General features: G+C 36.4%; 1 protein-coding gene across 1 annotated transcript in view; it reads left to right on the top strand.

Moving 5' to 3' along the window:
* LEKR1 (leucine, glutamate and lysine rich 1) overlaps nt 1–21,235 on the top strand; it is a 275,552-nt gene that overhangs the window by 113,283 nt on the left and 141,034 nt on the right. The window contains exon 7 of the mRNA XM_071214463.1: nt 4,734–4,909. Within this exon, the coding sequence (XP_071070564.1) occupies nt 4,734–4,909 (176 nt within the window). The remainder of the gene's footprint in view (nt 1–4,733; nt 4,910–21,235) is intronic.

A 21,235-nucleotide genomic window follows, 5' to 3' on the forward strand; every position in this document is an offset into this window, starting at 1 on the left:
CCTTCCAGCCTGCTGGCCTCCCTTGCTAATTTTAGACTTAAGACTTCAACATCAAATCTTACTGAAATTTCCAGCCCGCTGGCTTCCTCTAAGAAATTGACTCAAGGCTACTTTTACTCTTACTGGAATTTCCAGCCTCCTCTCTGCCCTATTGAATTTGGACTTGTCAGCCCCTGCAATCACATAAGCCAATTCCTCAAAATAAGTCTCTGAATATACATACATATATCCTGTTTCTTCTGTTTCTCTGGAAAACTCTGATTGAGACATCTATCCTTATGACTGATAGTCTCTTGAGTAGTGTAGTTTCTAGTAAATTGTTTTTGAAATTGAGAAATGTATGTCCTTGAACTTTATTCTCTGTTTTCAAGATTGTTTTGGCTACTCTAGAACCCTTGTATTTCCATATAAGTTTTAGGACTAGCTTGTCAATTTCTACCAAATAACCTGCTGTGATTCAGTGCAGTGATAGATACTGCATTAAATATATAGATCAACTGTAAAAAACAATGACGAAAAATTTTTTTTTAAAAATCTGTAGATTTGAGGAGAATCACCATTTTAACAATCTTGAGTTTTCCGTGGGACGAACATGCAATATCTCTCTATTCTTCGTCTCAGCAGTGTTCTGTAGTTTTCAGCATGTAAGTTTTTCACATTTTGTTAAATTTGTTTCTAAGAATTATTCTTTTCCATGTTATTGTGAATGGAATAGTTTTCTTAATTTCATTTTTGGGATTGGTCATTGCTAGTATATAGGAATAAAATTTAATTTTGGACATGGCTCTTATATTCTTTGATACTTGAACTCATTAATTCTAGTTGTCATTTGTTGCTATTGTTGTTTTTTGGTGTGGATTCTTTAGGATTTTTTATGTAGAAGATGTTTCTAATGTTTGTACGTCAGTTAGTTTACCAGTACCCCAATTCCTTTTACTCTTTCTTATTTAGCTATATTTAGCCTTCAATCCCTTATTCTTCATACCTGTTCCCAGACTGTTAAACACTAGGCCCTTAATTCCTTCAATGCCATTCTGACTCCTCACTTTTGTTTTTAGGCTCCCCTATGCTACTTAACCCTTAGCAGTTGCATATTTTACCTCATATTTCATGGAGAAAGTTAAGATTATCAAGACAGGTACATTTACTGTGAATCAAATGATGCTTAAGTTTTAGACCGCCTAACTCAGAACCTTCCTTCCAAGATTCTGAGAGGGTTCCTGACAAAAATAAGATGTTTTAATTGTAATTAATTAAAAATTCTGTTTCTTTCTACTCTTATTTTACCCTCTGTCACACTTCTGATGCCAGCCAGCCTAATGTCAGTCTGTCAGAGTAGTCTTAGGCATTTCTCAGATCTGAGTAAGGAAAAGTTGAGTTGGGAATACATTATTGTAACTGTCACTTGGAAATACATTTTAGAATGCTTCAGTAACACAAGAAATTATGAAATACAGAATTGGACATGTATGAATTTTTAACACTTAATGGAGTAAAAGCAATGAAGATGAGCAATTTAAGCTCTAGAAATTATTCTGGCATGAAGCAAATTTTAACAATTTTTTTTTCAGATCACATCAAAAGCAAATTAATTTAAAGCTCTTGGATTATTTGCTAATCCATCCAATGAAGGAGGCTTAAGTATTTGAATACACTAGAGAATTAAATTTCTTTATGATTTGATAAAAACTAACATAGAGTAGATGTGGCTCAAGGAGTTGGGCACCTGCCTCCCACATGGAAAGTCTTGGGTTCAGTTCCTGGTATCTCCTAAAGAAAACAAACAAACATTGAACAGTCATCAAGCAAGAACAATGAGCAGACATCAAGCAAAACAAACAAAAACAAAATGAGCAGGGAGTAGATGTGGCCCCAGCAGTTGAATGCCTCCCTCCTACATGGGAGGTCCTGGGTTTGGTTCCTGGTGCCTCCTAAAGAAAAAACGAACAATAAGCAGACAATGAACAAAAAATAAAAAAACCCACACCGCCAACTAGCAGACAACAAGCAAAAACAATGAACAAACATGAGGGAGCCATTTCGGGAGTAGGGGTAGGGAACTAACATTAATGAATGTAACATTAATGAGTTAATGAATAAAAATTATAATATACCACTTTAAGGAGGACATCTAAGATAAAATGGTTCTTGAATGTCATTTCAAAGAAAATTTAAGATGAGTCACTTTCCAAGAAAACTTGAATTCCAACAACCTTATAATTCCTATGTGAAAAAAAAATTGATTTGAGAAAGATATCCCCAAATTTGATGATGTGGTATCAACAATATGTGCTGTGAAGCAGAAAGAATGTTTCTAAACTATCCATAAGAAAAAAACTAATGGCTATGCTAGATGAAAGACTATATTCTTTGTATTCTACCCATATAAAGTTATAGAGTATGTTTCCAAAAATTGTAGGAAAAAACGTATTATAGAGCTGTGTAACATATTAAAAAGTAGTATTTTTATGTTAGTTGTGATACTTGTGGAATTTATCAACTTTTACAATTTAGTAATTTGTAATGATTTCTCTCATTCTTTAAATAGCTACTCACTTTTCAGCCTCATTATGTAATCATCATTTCGGTATTCCTTTTTTTTTTTCCAAGAGCCACCCACCACTACCAAGTCATGTAAGATTTTGGCCCCACAAAACTCGGGATCTATATCTTGCTTCCTGCTTCCTGATAGAAGCATCTGTATCAACATCCAGTCCTTTCTTCTGTTAAATATCTCACAAGCCCTGACCCCTGTTCATGACTTGCTCAAAGCAGCTGGTTCACATTGGGCCCTTAACTTTGACTTGGTTTCTGGCTCTTTTCTCCCTGCCTCACTGGTTCCTGGCTCCACATTCAGACTTCTCATCCTCACCTTTGGTCCCCTTAGGATAGTGATCCATTCGGACTCTTTCCTCTGCTCTCTGAAATCAACATCCCTCTTACCTCCCAGCTCTGTAATCTGATTGTGGTATCCCTAGTAGCTTCCTGTTGCTCAGGTGGACAGACCTTACCACACAGAATCATACCACCCTTCTTCCTTACAAAGGCTAACCTTACAGCCTCTGCTTCACAGCCACCCTTTCTAGGACTCTGCATAACAAATTGTCTCATCTCTTTTGTGTGATTGCACCCATACTGTCTACTCTGCAGCATACTCAGGTGTCTCCCATCACACAAAAAGTACCTACTCGGCATCTTCCTGTTTGTCTTCTTACTGTCTCAATCTAGATTCTTGATAGCTAGTGTCCCCCATCTGACTATTTTCACACCTCTACTTCATTACTCAGTCCTTTTATACTTGACTAACACCTCATCACTCACCCTGAAGTGGGTCTCTCTGAGGTCAATGAAGGCCTTCCTTAATGCCAGATACGTGGACTCTGTTCGGCCTTTATTTGAGGCCTTAAACACTTCCTACTACTTTTCTTCTTGAAATTCCCTTATCTTTTGTTTTGTTTTTTTTTTTAACTTTATTCTTTTGGTCTGTTTCCTAACTTATTGATTGTTCCTTCCTAGTCTCCTTTGAGTGATTTTCTGTTTTAGCCTTGTAAATATGAGTGTTGTCTAGTGTTTTAATACCTTCAGCACAAATTATTTCTTCATTCCTCCAACTGAATGATCTGTTGCATCCACACATTCATTCATCAATATTTGTTGAGTTCATACTATGTCATCGGCACTGTGCTAGGTGCGGAGGAGACTGTAATGAACAAGGTAGATATTGTCTCTGCATCATAGGGGGAGAAATAGTAAATTAATAATTAAAATCCCATGCCTTCAGTATACCGAAAGTATAGGGAATTCCTGTATAACACCACCCCACACACATACATATATCCCCACACACATACACATATCCCCACACACATAGTTTCCCCTATGATTGACATCTTACATTAATGTGATACATTTGTTACAATTGATGAACCAATATTGAAGCATTGCTACTAACCAAAGTCAATAGTTTACTGCGGTTTATACTTTGTGCTATAGAGTTTTATAGGCTTTGACAAATTTATAATGTCATGTGTCCATCATTGTGTTATCATATAGAACAATTTCACTTGTTCATTCCTCCCCCTCCCTTTGAACCCCTGGCAACCACTATCTTTATATCAATGTTACTAATTCTTCCATTAACACAAGATAACAACTACAATAACAATCTACTTTGATCCATGGTTATACCCCCGCTCTTAGGTTTGTTCATTCCAGTCTGGAGGGATTTGGGATGATATCTGTTCTGACTGCTTCAGGCTGAGAAGGGTCTTAGATATTGTGGGGCAGATGGAAGGAATTATTACCCCAGGTATTACACTGTCAGTGAAACCATGGTATGCAGGAAGAATGCTATCTCTGAATCATATATTCGTATTTAGGCTCTGTGACTAAATTACTGATGGCCTCATTTTTTTCCATAAATGTTTGCTGTTGAATTAATAAAGAAGACTGATAGAATACACGTGTGTGAAGACAACTTTCTTTCTGTGGTTAATATAATAAAATGGAAATGAATTAAGGTGACTATGTCTTAGTCTACCTGGTATATTCCCAGTTTATATCTGTTGTCTCAGTATAATATGAATAGCACCTCCTTTTACTTTTAGAATTGTCCCCATTTAGACAATAGATTATATTGTCATTATAAAACTATTTTTGAAAAGAAATAGTGGTTATTATGCTTGTTCTTTTTAAAAATCCTAATTGACTTTTTTTTTCTTACTACTTTACAGACAAAACTTAGTGGAGCACAAATATTTCTGGAATAAGACTCTTTCATTACTTACTTTTACTAAAAGGGAGCTATCTAGTATTAGAAATGAAGTATATGATAATTTTCAAAACTGGACTTCACTGAAAGAAGAAGTTTTTCTACAAATTAAATCCATAAGTAAAACAGCTTTGACAGGTTTGTTATATATATTTAGAATATAATTGTTCTTTTGTAAATGATATATCATAAATAATGAAATAATGATGCTTCATTTTTTCACTTTGTGTGGTAGGAATTATGATGAACTTTTTAAACCTTTTATTGGTTGGTAGACTAGATGACCATTGTTTGAATTTCCTGGCTGTTAAAACAAATTATCATACAATGGATTGGCCTAACAACAGGAATTTATTGGCTCACTCTATCAGAAACTAGAAGGCTTGCTTCTTTCTGGGTCAGTATCATCTGGCTGGCTGGTAATCTTTGGAATTCCTTAGTGTTTCCTGCAGGTGGCAATGCCCATGGAGGCTTCTTCTCCCTTCTCATCCCATTTGAATCAACTTGCAGTTTCTAGCTGCAACCCTTGACTTTTCCTTCCATATCAAATTTTCTTTGCTTAGAAGGACTTTAGCCATATTGGATTAAACTAGCCCAACCTCCTTCAGTTTGGGCACCCCTTAACGAATTCATCTTCAATGGTCCTATTTACAAATGGGTTCATACCTACAGGACCAGAGTTGGGACCTGAATATACTTTTTGTGAGGGACATGATTCAATCCTTAACACTCACCAAAGTCATTCTGGTCTCCAACCTTTGCCTGCTTTTTCCTAGGGCTAGATAGAATGTTCTTCCTCTGTCTAAATGGATCTTTTGGTGTTATTTTAGCAGTGACTGTTCTGGCCCTTGTTTTAATATAAGCAATAAAGTAGAATTTTCAGGACATGTTGAATTATTCTGTTGCTTTTGTATTTTGATGCAAAACAGGGAGAGCTATACTTACATGTTATCTATGCTAATTAAAGCACTGTTCGAAGTTTCTGCATATATATCTATATCTGACATGTATCTGAACAGAAGTAGAGAAATCCTCCTTTTTGAGGAAAACACAAACAGGGTTTTGCCTCCAACTGGAATACTACTTTATAGTCTCTACTTGGGCTAAATGAAAGGCAGGGATGACATCCAGAAAAATTCAATGACCTCTTTTTAAGTTCAGTTTGTTATTAACTATAATTAAAAATTGACACAGTAATACTTCAATTGTTACGGGTTTGATTTATTATAGTTTACCACACTTATATTTTAGAAAATGTGGACAGAAATTTCATTTAAGCTGTTTTAGTCAAATCACTACATTTAAATCACTACAAAAATAAAATAGTCAGATCACTACATTTAAATCACTACAAAAATAAAAGGCCTTTACCTTTAGCCATCATCACTCCTAAACCCTTCATCTCCCCAGTCCCAGGTAACCACTAATCTACTCTCTGTCTCTATAGATTTGCCTATTTTGTATATTTCATATAAATTGAATCTTAACATGTGGACTTTTGTTATCTGGCTTATTTCACTTTAATGTTTTCAAGGGTCATCCATGTTATAGCATGAATCAGTACTTCATTCTTTTTTATGTCTGAATATGTATTTCATTGTATAGCAATGCCATGTTTTATTTATCCATTTATCAGTTGACAGATTTCTGGTTTGTTTCCACCTTTTGACATTATAAGTATGCTGCTGTGAACATTCATGTACAAATTTTGTGTGGACATATGTTTTCATTCCTCTTTGGCATATACCCAAGAAGTGGAATTGCTGGGTCAAATGGTATTTGCATGTTTAACTTTTTGAAGAACTGCAAGACTGTTTTCTAAAGTGTCTGCACCAATTTACATTTGTACCAGTAGTGTATGAAGGTTCAATTTTTTCACATTCTTGTCAACACTTACTTTATGGACATTTTGATTACAGCTATCTTAGTATATGTGAACTGGTATCTCACTGTGATTTTGATTTGAATATATCTGATGACTGCTGATGTTGAGCACCCTTTCAAGTGCTTTTTGGTCATTTATATATCTTCTTTGGACAAATGCTTATCATTTGCTCATTTTAATTGAATTATTTGTCTTTTTATTTTTGAGTTTCAAGAGTTCTTTATATTCTGTATACAAGTCCCTTATCAGATATTTCTCCCATTCTGTGGATTGTCTATTCACTTTTTTACAGTATCTTTTGAAGCCCAAATGTTTTTTATTTTAATTAAAATTAAAATGAAGTCCAGTTTACCAATTTTCTTGGCTGCATGTGCTTTAGATGTTAAATTTAAGAAAACATTGCTTAATACAGGTTTGCAAAGTTTACACCTATGTTCTAATTTTATAGTTTTACCTGTTACATTTAGGTGGTTGATCCATTTTGAGCTAAGTTTTTTATCAGGTGTGAGGGTAGGTGTCCATCTTCTTATTCTTTTACATGTGGATATCCAGTTGTCCCAGTACTATTTGCTAAAAAAAGAAAAAAGCTGTGATTTGCCCATTGAATTTTATAGACATCCTTGTTGAAAATCAATTGACCATAAATGTTAAGGTTTATCTCTGGAATCTCAGTTCTATTATATTGATACTTACGCATCGTTATAACAGTACCACACTATCTTGATTATTGTTGCTTTGTAGTAAGTTCTAAAATTGAGAGGTATGACTCCTCCTACTTTGTGCTTTTTCAAGATCCTTTTGGTTATTCTGGGTCCTGTAAGTTCCCATGTGACTTTTAGGATCAGATTGTCAATTTCTAAAGTATTCAGCTGGGATTTTGATAGGGATTGCTTTGAATCTGTAGATCATTTTTGGAGTGTTGCCATCATAACAATATTATTTCTTCAAGTCCATGAACATGGGATAGTGTCCCATTTGTTTAGGTCTTTTTAAAATTTCTTTTTAACAATCGTTTGTAGCTTCAGTGTACATGCATGCGCATTTTTGTTAAATTTATTTTTCAGTATTTTATTCTTTTTGACACCATCATAAATGACATCATTTCTTAATTTCATTTTCAGATCATTTATTGTAAATGCTTTTAAATATTAATAAATTAATCCTTGTATATTGATCTTCTGTCTTACAAACTTGCTGACTTGCTTATCAATAGCTTTACTTTTTTGTGGATTAGAATATGAATAGAAGTAGTTGTACTTCTTCCTTTCCAAGCCAGATGCCTTTTATTTCATTTTATTGCTTAATTGCCCCGGTTGGAACCTCCAATACAATGTTGAATAGAAGTGGTGAGAGTGAACATCCTTGTCTTGTTCCTGATCTTAAGTGGAAAGCATCTCATCTAAAACCATTAAGGTATTAGCTGTGGGTTTTTCACAGATGTCTTTAATTAGTTAATTTATTTTGATACATATTTTTATTAGAGAAGTTGTGAGCTTATCTTTTTAAAAATCACTCATAATGTGAAGAATTCCTATACATCACCCTCCACCAACACCTTACAATGTTGTAGAACATTTGTTACAGATTATGAAAGAACATCATCAGACTATTACTACTGTCTGTGGTTCACAGCTTATATTTGGTATATTTTTTCCATGTACCCCCTTATTAATATTAATTCCATGTATTAGTATAATACATTTGTTATTTAGTTCATGAGAGAACACTTTCATATTTGTACTGCTAACCGCATTTCCTCTTCCACCACATGGTTCACTATGTTATATAGTCCCATGCATTGTGTAATCTATCCAAAGTGAATACTTAGTGGCTCTCACTTTCATCACAGAGTTGTGCAGTCACATAGATATTTTTCATCAGGTTAAGGAAGTTCCCTTCTATTCCTGGTTTATTGAGTACTTTTATCATGAAAAGGAGTTGAATTTTGTCAAATATTTTTTCTGCCTCTATTTTTGAGATGATCAGTGAATTTTAGTTTTTTTATTCTCTTGACATATGTTTTTCATTAATTTATTTTTGGATGTTGAACCCACCTGGCATTCCTGGGATAAATCCCATTTGGTTTTGATGTAATAATTTTTTATGTGTTGCTGCATTGGGGTTGTTGATATTTTGTTGAGTATTTTACTTCTCTGTCTATAAGCTATATTGATCTGTAGCTTTCTTGTGTTGTTTTTGTCTGGTTTTAGTATCATGGTAATACTGGCCTCATAGAATAATTTGTTTCCCTCCTCTTCTGAAAACATAATATTTTCTTATCTTTTAATATTAGGTTAAAACATCTTCAAAGTTGACTTCTAAATATTTATCATTAAGTTTAGTCAAATTTTGTAGTGTACCGTATAAAGTACGGTACACTTTCCTAAACTTTCCTAAAAAGACTTCAGTTTTCCTCATTCTCTGGATGCCTCTTTTACTTTTAAAAAAATATTCAAGTATAATTCATGTATCTTAAGCTGTATCCATTTCAAGAGGTTTTGACAGATGCATGCACCAATGAAGCCACTGTCACAATAAAAAATACAGAACATTTTTATTACCCTCAACCCCAAATTCCTAGTATTTTGAAATCCATTCTTTTTTCCTTCCCTGGTCCCGGGCAGCTAGCAATCTGCTTTCTGTCACTATATGATTTTGGCTTTTCTGGAATTTTAGATAAATTGAATCATTCAGTAAATACCTCTTTTTGTGTCAGTTGTGGATATCAGTAATTAATTCCTGTTTGTGCCTCAGTAGTATCCCATTGTATGTCTGTGCCATGTTTTATTTATCCGTTCACCTGTTGATAAACATTTGGGTTTCTGATTTTTACCTTTTGTGAATGAAACTAATATGAACATTTGTACACAAATCTTTTTGTGGATGTATGCTTTTATTTCTTTGGGGTAAATTCCTTGGAGTGGAGTGGAGTGGGTAAATTCCTTGGAGTGGAGTGTGTTATATGGTAGGATATATTTAATATTTTAAGAAACTACCTGTGATGGTTAGGCTAATGTGTCAACTCAGTCAGGTAATCATGCCCATTTGTTTGGACACGCAAGCACTGGGCTAATTATAATACAAGGATATTTCATGGACTTTAATCATCAGTGAGTTGAGTGCATTGATGGGTGGTTACATCTACAGTCAGCTGAGGAGATCGCTTCAGCAATGAGTGCCATCTCATCCAGTCAGTTGAAGGCCTTAAAAGAGGACTTGATTTCAGCATTCAGACAGAAAATTCCCATTTCTGCTTCAGACAGCCAATGTCTCCTGGGGAACTCATCAAGCACCTTCATCGGAGCTTCTGGGTTGCAGCCTGCTCTACAAAATTTGGACTTGTGCAACCCCATGGTTGTGTGAGACAATTTTATAAAATTTCATACTATTTACAGATATCTCCTATCAGTTCTGTTTCTCTAGAGAATCCTGACTAATACACTACCCAGCAGTTTTCTATAGAGGTTTTGTCCTTTCACATTACTGCCAACAGTACTGGTTGCTCTACATCCTTGCCAAAATTTGGTATTGTCAGTCTTTTTCCTTTAGAAATTCTAATGAGATGTGTATGGGGGTATTTCTTCACATTTCAAATACTCTTTTTGATAATTTTCTATTTTTAAAATGTCTTGTCACATTTTACTGCAGAATATTTACCTCATAATGTTGGTAACAATGAACTCAGTCATACTGGACCAGAAAAAGCTTCAGCTCTGCCAGTGTTCTTTTTCATTTGTGTTGCATTATTATTATTTTTTCCAGTCCATAATTTCTTTTCTGGAATCTTTTAAGCCAATTGTCCATTTTAGGACTCTTAGTTTAGTGAAACCACATAGTCAGGAACCACACAGATCAAGAAAGAACAAATAAGACACTGACAGCCCCTCTGTGTGGAATAACAACACACCTTCCTCAGAACACCTCACATACTGAACGTGACCTGTGACCATGACTACATGATATATGGTCACATATATCATGTGAAGGGGAAACTGGCTAATGGCCTCCCAGAACAAGTGGCTACCCTTATCATTTAGGTCTTAGCTCAAATGTCACTTTGTCAGAGAGATTTTTGCTGATCACTCTAGTTAAAGTTGTCTTCCATATGTTTCTTCTTTATCCCATTTTTCTGTTTCAATTTTAATAGCATTTGTTGCTGTCAAATACTCTTATCCATTTATTGATTTATGTTTTTACTGCCAGACTCCTTCTACTAAGCTGTAAACTCAATGAAGACAGGAATTTTGACTGCTTTGCTGAAAGCTGTATTCCTAGTGTTTCAAGAGAATTGTGCCTGTCACATAGTAGGTGCTCAGTGAGTGTTGTGGAATTGAAATGGAGTTTAAAGTACACCCAATTTTAATAGTGAGATCATCGATTGCCTTTGTGTTCTTTTTCTTTAAACATCTGAGTATTTTCTAAATGGTTTTGGTATTGGTCATGTATTCTATAATCTGGGGAAGCAGGAAGAGAAGGAAAAGAACTCATTTAGCAGCTGAGCTTGCCTGAAAGCGGAGAGCAAATTTTACATGATACTATTAGTAGTAAAACTCTTAATGTGATTTTAAAAAACAGTTTGAGGGGAGCCCCATGCGCAAGGAGTGCACCCATAAGGAGAGCCGCCCAGCGCGAAGGAGGGAGCAGCCTGCCGAGGAATGGCGCCGCCCACACTTCCCATGCCGCTGACGACAACAGAAGCGGACAAAGAAACAAGACGCAGCAAAAAGACACAGAGAACAGACAACCGGAGGAGGGGAGGGGAATTAAATAAATAAAAATAAATCTTTAAAAAAAAATAAAAAAACAGTTTGAATGAAAGTTGTTTGTTGAACTTATAAGAGGCAAATACAAAAACTTAAAAGCTTTTTGCCCCTTAAATTACAAATGCTATTGTGGATTTTTCTAACCACCATCATAAAACAACCTGATTCTAAAATCTTGAAGATACAGAAAAGGGGCAAAGAAGTAGACATTATTTGTAATCTCATTACCAAGAGACATCTGCTATTAACATTTTGGTGGATAGCTTTCTAAATTTTCTTCTCTATGCATGGGTATGTACACCTAACAACGTATTATAAAAATATAGTTGTGCCATCCAACAATGTCAGTGATGTAGACAGTATTTCATTATAAGAATGTATCTTATTTAGTTTTCTACTCAAGGAAATTTAGATGATTATAGTTTTTGCTATTATAACTAAGGCTTCAGTGAACATGTTTACACATGCATCTTTATAATCTTGTCCCATTTTTTTCCTTAACATAAACATTAATTCCTAAAAATAGAATTTCAGAATCAAAGTATATCCCATTTTGCCTTTCACTTATGAGTAATATTATGTTTTCTATTTTATCAACATAAAGGAGACAGGAGTTAGTTTTCAATCCTTGACTTTTACATTTACCATTATAGTAAATCACTTTTACATCAGAAGTGAAAGAGATTTGTTTAGAAGTTATGCAGTGGTGATTGCAGAAGCTCAGAGGTGGAAATACATATGCAAGGATGGTATGCTCAATTCCCAGCAAGAGCTTAGTAAATGCAAGAGTTGGGCTATGTAAAGATGAAGCTATGTTATTTTTAAGTTTTTTTCCCCTCTTTTAAAAAAGTTTCTCCTTACTCAGTGTTATCAGCACAATCAAAGTCCCAGGGCATGGGTGTGCAAACATGTACACATATGTGCAGGACTACAGATGTGTTTATAGTTGTCTTTTTGTCCAAGTTTCTTTGACCAGTTTGAATACATTTAAAACATAGCAGCAGTTCTAGTAAATATAGAAAAGTAATGTTTTCACAACATAGAATTTAAGTAAATAAGCTATATCTTAAATTTAGATTCAGAGAAAATGCTTTTAAAGATTAATTCTGAGGATGCTTAAGGACTGTCACACCTACATGAAAAGATGGCCAAGAGCCTGGAAAGCATATCGACCTCACTGTCCAATACAGCAGCTACTAGCTGCACATGGTTATTTGAAATATGGCTTTGGCATCTTGTTGAAATGATAATATTTTGGATATGTTAAATAAAATACATTATTAAAATTTTATATATCTCTTTTTACTTTTTAAAATACATTTTTTATTGAAGTATATCTTTCATACATGAACGTGCATAAGCAATAACTTTAGTAAAGATAGTGAACTTACAAAATAAACATATATAACAACATAAGTGGTCTCATACATCACCCCTCCACCAACACTTTGCATTGTTGTGAAATATTTGTTAGAAACTATGCAAGAGCATCATCAAAATATTACTACAAACTAGAGTCCTTATCTTGCATTTGGTGTATTTTCCCCCCAATATACCAATTTTGGGGAAAGACCCATACTATTTTTAAAAAATTATTTTTATTACAGAGGTTGTGAACTTGCAAAACAATCATACACATGTGTACAATTCTCATACAATACCCCCTCACCAACATACCACACCATGGTGGAACATTTGTTACAGATTTCAAGATAATATCATCAGACTATTACCACTAACCATGGTCCATAGCATACATTTGGCACACTTTTTCCATATATCAACACAGTACATATTTGGCATTGATGCAAGAATATTACAGTATTGCTGTTAACCACAGTCTATAGGTCACACCAGTTGTAGTTTTCCCATGCTTCTCCCCATTCCCACCACTCTGCAATAATGATGTACATCTGCTGTAGCTCACAGAAGGACACTCTTGCATTTGTACCTTCAACCACAATTCTCATCCACTTCTTGGTTCACTGTGTTATTCAGTCCCTAGATTATTCTTTAGCTTTCTTTCAACTGACATTTATTTCCCAGACTCCCCTTTTCAGTCTCAGTCTCATTTATAAACCAGTTGCTGTTCACTATATTGTGCTACCATCAATCATCCATTTCCACACTTTTACAGTCATGATACTTAAAACTTCTACATACTTTAAGCATCACTAGTTCTTCTCAACCCTCCTCTTATCTCCTTAATAACCTGTAGTCTAGGTCTTAACTCCATGTGTTTATTCTTCATAGTTAGTTCATATTAATGAGACCATGCAATATTTGACCTTTTGTGTCTGGCTTGCTTCGCTTAGTATAATGTCTTCAAGATTCAGGCATATTATCATATGTGTCCCAATTTCATTTCTTCTTACTGCAACGTAGTATTCCATAGTATGTATATATCACATTTTGTTTATCCATTCATTGGTTGATGGACACTTGAGTTGTTTCCATTTTTTGGCAACTGTGAATAATGCTGCTATGAATATCAGTGTGCAGATGTCTGTTTGTGTCATAACTTTTAGTTCTTTGTGATATATTCCTAGTAGAGGAATTGCTGGATCATATGGCATTTCTATATTTAGCTTTCTGAGGAACTACCAAGCTTTCTTCCACAGGTTGCACCATTTTACAATCCCATCAACAGTGAAGAAGGAGTCTTCCTATTTTTCTACATCCTCCCCAGCACTTATTGTTGTCTGTTTTTTTAAATAATGGCCATTCTATGCCGTGTTAGATGATATCTCATTGTTGTTTTGATTTGCACTTCCCTAATAGCTGGAGATATTGAACATTTTTTCATGTGTTTTTTTGTATTTCCTCTTTGGAAAATGTCTACTTAAATCTTATGCCAATTTTTTAATTGGATTGCTTGCTCTTTTATTTTTGAGTTGTATAATCTCTTTATATAGAAAGGAAATCAAATCCTTATCTGATATGTGGTTTCCAAATATTTTCTCCCATTGAATGGGCTGCCTTTCACCTTCTTGATAAAATCCTTTGAATCACAGAAGTGTTTAAGTTTGAGGAGGTTCCATTTATCCATGTTTTCTTTCATTACTTGTGCTTTTGATGTCAGGCTTAAGAATCCATTACCTACCACCAGGTCTTGAAGATGTTTCACTACATTTTCTTCTAGGAACTTTATGGTCCTTGCTTTTATATTTAGGTCTTTGATCCATTTTTAAGTTAATTTTTGTGTAAGGTGTGACATAGGGGTCTTCTTTCTTTCTTTTGGCTATGGATATCCAGTTCTCCGAGCACCATTTGTTGAATAGACTGCTCTGTCCCACTTGGGTGGGCTTGACAGGCTTGTCAAAAATCACTTGGCCATAAATGTGAGGGTCTGTTTCTGAACAATCAGTTTGGTTCCATTGGTCTGTGTGTCTGTCTTTATTCCAGTACCATAATGTTTTTACCACTGTGGCTAGTTAATATGATTTAAAGTCTGGAAGTGAGAGTCCTCCAACTTCACTTTTCCTTTTTAAGGTGTTTCTGGCTATTTGGGGCCTCTTACCCTTCCAGATAAATTTGATAATTGTATTTTCCATTAGCTTAAAAAATGCTGGTGGAATTTTTATTGGGATTGCATCGAATCTGTATATCAATTGGGGTAGAATTGACATCTTAGTGATATTTAGTCTTCCAGTCCATAAGCATGGAATGTTCTTCCAATCATTTAGGTCTTTTTTATTTCTTTTCGTAATGCATTATAGTTTTCTGAATACAAGTGCTTTACATCCTTGGTTAAGTTTATAACTAAATATTTGATTCTTTTAGTTGCTACTGTAAATGGAATTTTTTCCCTGACTTCCTCCTCAGATCACATTACTAGTATATAGAAACACCACTGATTTTTGCATATTGATTTTGTACCCTGATACTCTACTTAAATCGTTTATTAGCTCTAGCAGCTTTGTTGTACATTTTTTGGGACTTTCTAGGTATAGGATCATATCATCTGTGAATAGTGAAAGTTTTACTTCTTCCTTTCCAATTTGGATGCCTTTCATTTCTTTTTCTTACCTGACTGCTCTTTCTAGAACCTCTAGCACTATACTGAACAACAGTGGTGACAGTGGGGTTCCTTGTCTTGTCCCTGATCTCAACAGGAATGTTTTCAGTCTTTCACCACTGAGTACAATGTTAGCTGTGGGTTTTTCATATATGTCCTTTATCATGTTGAGAAAGTTTCTTTCAATTCCTATCTTCTGTAGTATTTTTATCAAGAAAGGATACTGTATTTTGTCAAGTGCGTTTTCTGCATCAGTCGATAAGATCATGTGATTTTTCTTTTTTGGTTTATTATTGTGGTGTATTATGCTGATTGATTTTCTTGTGTTGAACCACCCTTGCATGCCTGGCATAAAACCCACTTGATCATAATGAATAATTCTTTTAATGCATTGTTGGATTTGTTTAGCAAGTATTTTATTGAGGATTTTTGCATCTGTATTCATTAGAGAAATGGGTCTGTAATTTTCTTTTTTGGTAGTGTCTTTATCTGGCTTCGGTAATAGGGTGATATTAGTTTCATTGAATGAGCTTGGTAGTATTCCTTCTTGTTCAATTTTTTGGAAGAGCTTGAGTAAGACTGGTATTAAATCTTCGAATGCTTGATAGAACTTACCTGTGAAACCATCTGGTCCTGGCCTTTTCATTTTGGGGAGCTGTTTGATGACTGTTTCAGTCTCTTTACTTGTGATTGTTTGTTGAGGTCTTCTATTTCTTCTAGTGTCAATGTGGGTTGTTTGTACATTCCTAGGAATTTTTCCATTTCCTCCACGTTGTCTAGTTTTTTGGCATAAAATTGTTCATAGTATCCTTTTATGATCTCTCATTACTTGGAGTCACTAGTAATGTTCCCATTTTCATTTTTTATTTCTTTTTTTTTTTTTTGTACCTTCTCTCTTTTTTACCTTAGTCCATCTAGCTAAGGGTTTGTTGATTTAGTTAATCTTCTCGAAGAATCAACTTTTGGTTTTGTTAATTCTCTTATTTTTCTTTTGTTGTTCTTAATTTCATTTATTTCTGCTCTGCTCTTATTTCATTCCTTCTTCTTGCTTTGGGATTATTTTGCTGTTCTTTTTCTAGTTCCTCCAGCTGTGTAGTTAGGTCGTTGATTTTAGCTCTTTCTTCTTTTTTAATGTAAGCATTGAAGGCTATAAATTTTCCTCAACACTGACTTTGCTGCATTCCATAGGCTCTGATATGTTGTATTTTCCTTGTCATTTGTCAAGATATTTATTGATTTCTCTTGAAACATCTTGACTCACTGATTGTTTAAGAGTGTTGTTTAATCTCCATCCATATATTTGTGAATTTTCCCTTTTTCTGCCACTTTTTGATTTCCAGCTTTATTCCATTATGATCAGAGAAAGTGCTTTGTATAATTTTTATTTGTTGAATTTATTGAGATCTGCTTTGTGACCCAACGTATGGTCTATCCTGGAAAAAGATCCATGAGCACTTGAAAAGAATGTATATCCTGCTGTTTTGGGGTACAGTGTTCTGTATATGTCTATTAGGTTTAACCATTTATCATATTATTCAAGCTGTTCCTTTATTGATTCTCTGCCCAGATGTTCTATACAATGCTGAGAGTGGTATATTGAAGTCTCCAACTATTACTGTACAGGTGTCTATTTCTCCCTTCAGTTTTGCCAATGTTTTCCTCATGTATCTTGGGGCAACCTGGTTAGGTACATATACATTTATGATTGTTATTTCTTCCTGATGAATCATCCTGTAGCAGTTTGACATTATTGATGAATTCCAAAAAGAGATATTGGATTATGTTTGTAAACTGATCTTTTCCTCTAGGCATATTAGGTTATATTGGATTCAGAGGTTTACTTGATTAAGTAATTATGTAAACTTCTTGTGCCAGTAGGGTGTTGAGTTCCCACCCTTTGGTGGGTGGGGTCTCACAGATAAAAGACATGGCCAAGGACAGAATTGAGGGTTTTTGGTGTTGGAGTTCTGATGTTGGAGTTTGATGCTAAAGCCTTTGGCTTTACCCCAGGCTGGAACCCCAGGAAGAGAGAAACCCTGAACCCAGAGAGAAGCAAGACCCTGGAAGGGAGAAACCCAGGAAACCTGAACCCTTGTAATTTTGGGCAGCCATCTTGCTCCAGCACGTGAAAATAGACTTTGGTGAGGGAAGTAACTTATGCTTTATGACCTGGTATCTGTAAGCTCCTACCCCAAATAAATACCCTTTATAAAAACCAACCAGTTTCTGGTATTTTGCATCAATACCCCTTTGGCTGACTAATACACATCCCTTTTATTAATATGTAATGGCCTTCCTTGTCTCTAATAACAGCTTTGCTTTTAAAGTCTATATCATCTGATATAAGTATAGCTACCCCAGCTTTTTTTTTTTTTGGTTACTGCCTGCAAAGTCTATATCATCTGATGTAAGTATAGCTACCCCAGCTTTTTTTTTTTTGGTTACTGCCTGCGTGGAATATCTTTTTCCATTTTTCACTTTCAATCTGTTGGTATCCTTGGTTCTAAGGTGAGTCTCTTGCAGACAGCATATAGATGGCTCATATTTTCTTATCCATTCCACCAGTCTGTGTCTTATGATCAGGAAGCTTGATTCATTAGCATTCAATGTTATTACTGTAAAGGTTATTTCGTCCATTTTGACCTTTGCGTTTTATCTGTCATTTTGTTCTTGACACTTAGTTACTCTTACTGATACAGTCATTATTTCTAGACTGTCTTCCAAGCCTCTCTCTCCTGTCTTTTCTTTTCACTCCCTTTAGTATTCTCTGCAAACCTAGTCTTTTTGTAATAAACTCAGTTTATTTTTATCTGTGAATATTCTAATCTCGCCCTCGTTTTTGCAAAATAATCTTGCTGGATGTAAAATTTTTGGCTGGCAGTTTTTCTCTTGCAGTACCTTAAATATATCATACCACTGCCTTCTTGCCTCCATGGTTTCTGGTGAGAAATCAGTATTTAATCTTATTGGATATCCCTTATATGTTATGCATTGCTTTTCTCTTGCTCCTCTCAGAATTCTCTCTTTGTCTTTGGTATTGACATTCTGATTAGTATGTGTCTTGGAGTTGGTCTATTTGGGTTTATTTGGATGGGAATACATTGTATTTCTTGGATATGGATATCTATGTTCTTTAATAGGGTTGGAAAATTTTCTACCATTATTTCTTCAGATATTCCTTCTGCCCCTTTTCTCTTCTTCTGGGAAACCTATGACACATATGTTTGCATGTCTCTTGCCATCATTTAGTTCCCTGAGATCCTGTTCAATTTTTTCCATTCTTTTCTTCATCTTTTCTTTTGTTTGTTCATTTTTGGAGGCCATGACTTTGAGCTTACTGATTCTTTCTTCTGCTTCCTCAAATCTGCTCCAGTGTATTTCCTCCAGTACACTTCCTCCAGTGTATTTTTTTTTTAATTTCTCTTCCCTTCATCGCCACCCCCCCTCCCTCAGTTGTCTGCTTTCTGTGTCCATTAGCTGTGTGTTCTTCTGTGACCGCTTCTATCCTTATCAGTGGCACCGGGAATCCATGCTTCTTTTTGTTGTGTCATCTTGTGTCAGCTCTCCGTGTGGGTGGCACCATTCTTAGGCAGGCGGCACTTTCTTTCACGCTGGGCGGCTCTACTTAAGGGGCGCACTCTTTGCGTGTGGGGCTCCCCTACGCGGGGACACCCCTGTGAGGCAGGGCACTCCTTGCACACATCAGCACTGCACGTGGGCCAGCTGCACATGGGTCAAGGAGGCCGAGGGTTTGAACCGTGGACCCCCCATGTGGTAGGTGGATGCCCTAACCACTGGGCCAAGTCCACTTCCCATAGATGTTTTTATTTTGGGTACAGTTTCTCCCTTTAGCTTAGGGCTTTCTTGTCTTTTCTCCCTTGCTCATTGTGTCATAGGAGTTGAGGATGTAGTTGGTGCTGTAAGCTTTGGAGGCTGTAGCTGCCCACATTGCCCTGGGAATTGATAAAGCTTCTCCCACCTTTCTCCTCTGTCATGGGTAGGGACTGAGCTGCAGCCATATATAATAATCCAAATTGGAAGGACAAGACTGTGGTTGCCCAGAGAGTCTGATGAAACTTCATACCCTTTCCTCCCCTACCTTGGGTGGGGATGGAGCTATAGTTGTGGGCAGCAATCTTTGCCAGGTAAGTCCAAAGTGACACTGTTGCCCAGGTAAACTGACATAGCAGCTGACCCCCTCCCTGCCAGGGGTGAGAATGAACCTCCCTGGAGTGCCCAACAGTCTAATCCACGTGGGCCAGATATACTTGCAGTAACCCCGAGTACTGCCCTTTACGGGGTAGGAACAGAACCCCAGTGCTCAACAGTTCAGTCCTTGTAGACCCGCTGTTGCCCAGAAATGCTGTGGAAACACCAGTCCCTTCCTTTCCTATTGGGAGGTCATGGTGGATCCACAAGTACCCACCAGTCAAGGCTGTGTGGGCCAAAGTACCTGCAGTTGCCCAGAGATCCTGGGCAAACACAGTTCCTCCCTTGTCCTGTTGGGGGTTGGAGTGGAGCCACAGGTGCCCAGCAGTCAGGCTTGTGCAGGCCAGAAGTGCTTGCAGTTACCCTAAGAGGCTGAGGGAACACCAGCCCCCTCATATCCTGTGGGGGGTGGGCAGAGGTGGAGATGGACTCAGTGGCACTCAACAAACCAGTCTTATGGGCTGAAACTCCTGCTGTTGCCCGGAGAGGCCGAGGATACCTAGCACCTCTCCTATCCTATTGGGGTGTGGGCATGCAGCCCCAGATGACCGATTATACAGTGTGTGCCGGCAGAGAGCACTTGCAGTTGCCTGGAGAGCCTGGTGTAGGTCCTGCCAGCTTCCTCTCCTCTGGAGGTGGGGCTAGAGCCTAGGCTCGGGCTGCAGGCCGATCTTAGTGGAAAGAAGCCAGTCCTAACTTCAGCGAATTCTCAGTCAGTCTGGCTTCCCCTCAGAGTCAAAATGGTGGCTATAGGACTCTTTCCAACTTAGGCTCAAACCTTAGTTTTCCTAGGATTATACTTTAGCCTGCTGAACTCACTAATCAGTAGCTGAAATTGACGCCACACCATGTCTTCCTCCCCGATTTTTTGGGAAATGGAGCTTCCAGCTCCAGCCATGAAATAGCTCCCAAGGCGGCTTGCACTATGGGTATCGACCTCCGCGGCCTGGAGGGCTCTACTCATGAATCTTCTCTGCAAATGGGCCGCCTCCTCCTTCCATACTTTGAAGGATGTTGCAGGATATTCTTCTGGTCTCCTGGGGCCCCCAAACAGGTGCTTTAGAGAGCGCTGGATGATTGCTAACTGCCCTGTAGCACGAGCTGACTCCAGGAGCTCCTTACCCTGCTGCCATCTTCTCTTTTTACTTTTTATGTAACTACTAGAAAATTTTAAATTTCATATGTGACTCATATCATGTTTCTCTTGGACAAAGCTTATATAGATAAATAGTGGAAGGAATGTTTTTACACCTTTGAAAACTTTAGAATTGTTAAAATCACACTTCAGTTTATTTGATGTTTACATAATTTTTAAGGATTCAATGTGAATTATAGTTTAAGAATACTTTCATCATTCTTTTATTTTTTATTTATTTATTTTTTATTTTTTATATTTTTTATTGACTTTGTAATAATATTACATTAAAAATATATATGTGAGGTCCCATTCAACCCCACCCCCCCCACCCCCCTCTCCCCCCCCAACAACACTCGTTCCCATCGTCATTTCATCATTCTTTTAAACCTAATCTATTAATGTTTCTTATTCCTTGTTTGTCATCTTGACTATTTAATTCAGCTTTTACTTA

This window comes from Dasypus novemcinctus, chromosome 4 (assembly GCF_030445035.2).
Source record: "Dasypus novemcinctus isolate mDasNov1 chromosome 4, mDasNov1.1.hap2, whole genome shotgun sequence".
NCBI classification, from domain to species: Eukaryota; Metazoa; Chordata; class Mammalia; order Cingulata; family Dasypodidae; genus Dasypus; species Dasypus novemcinctus.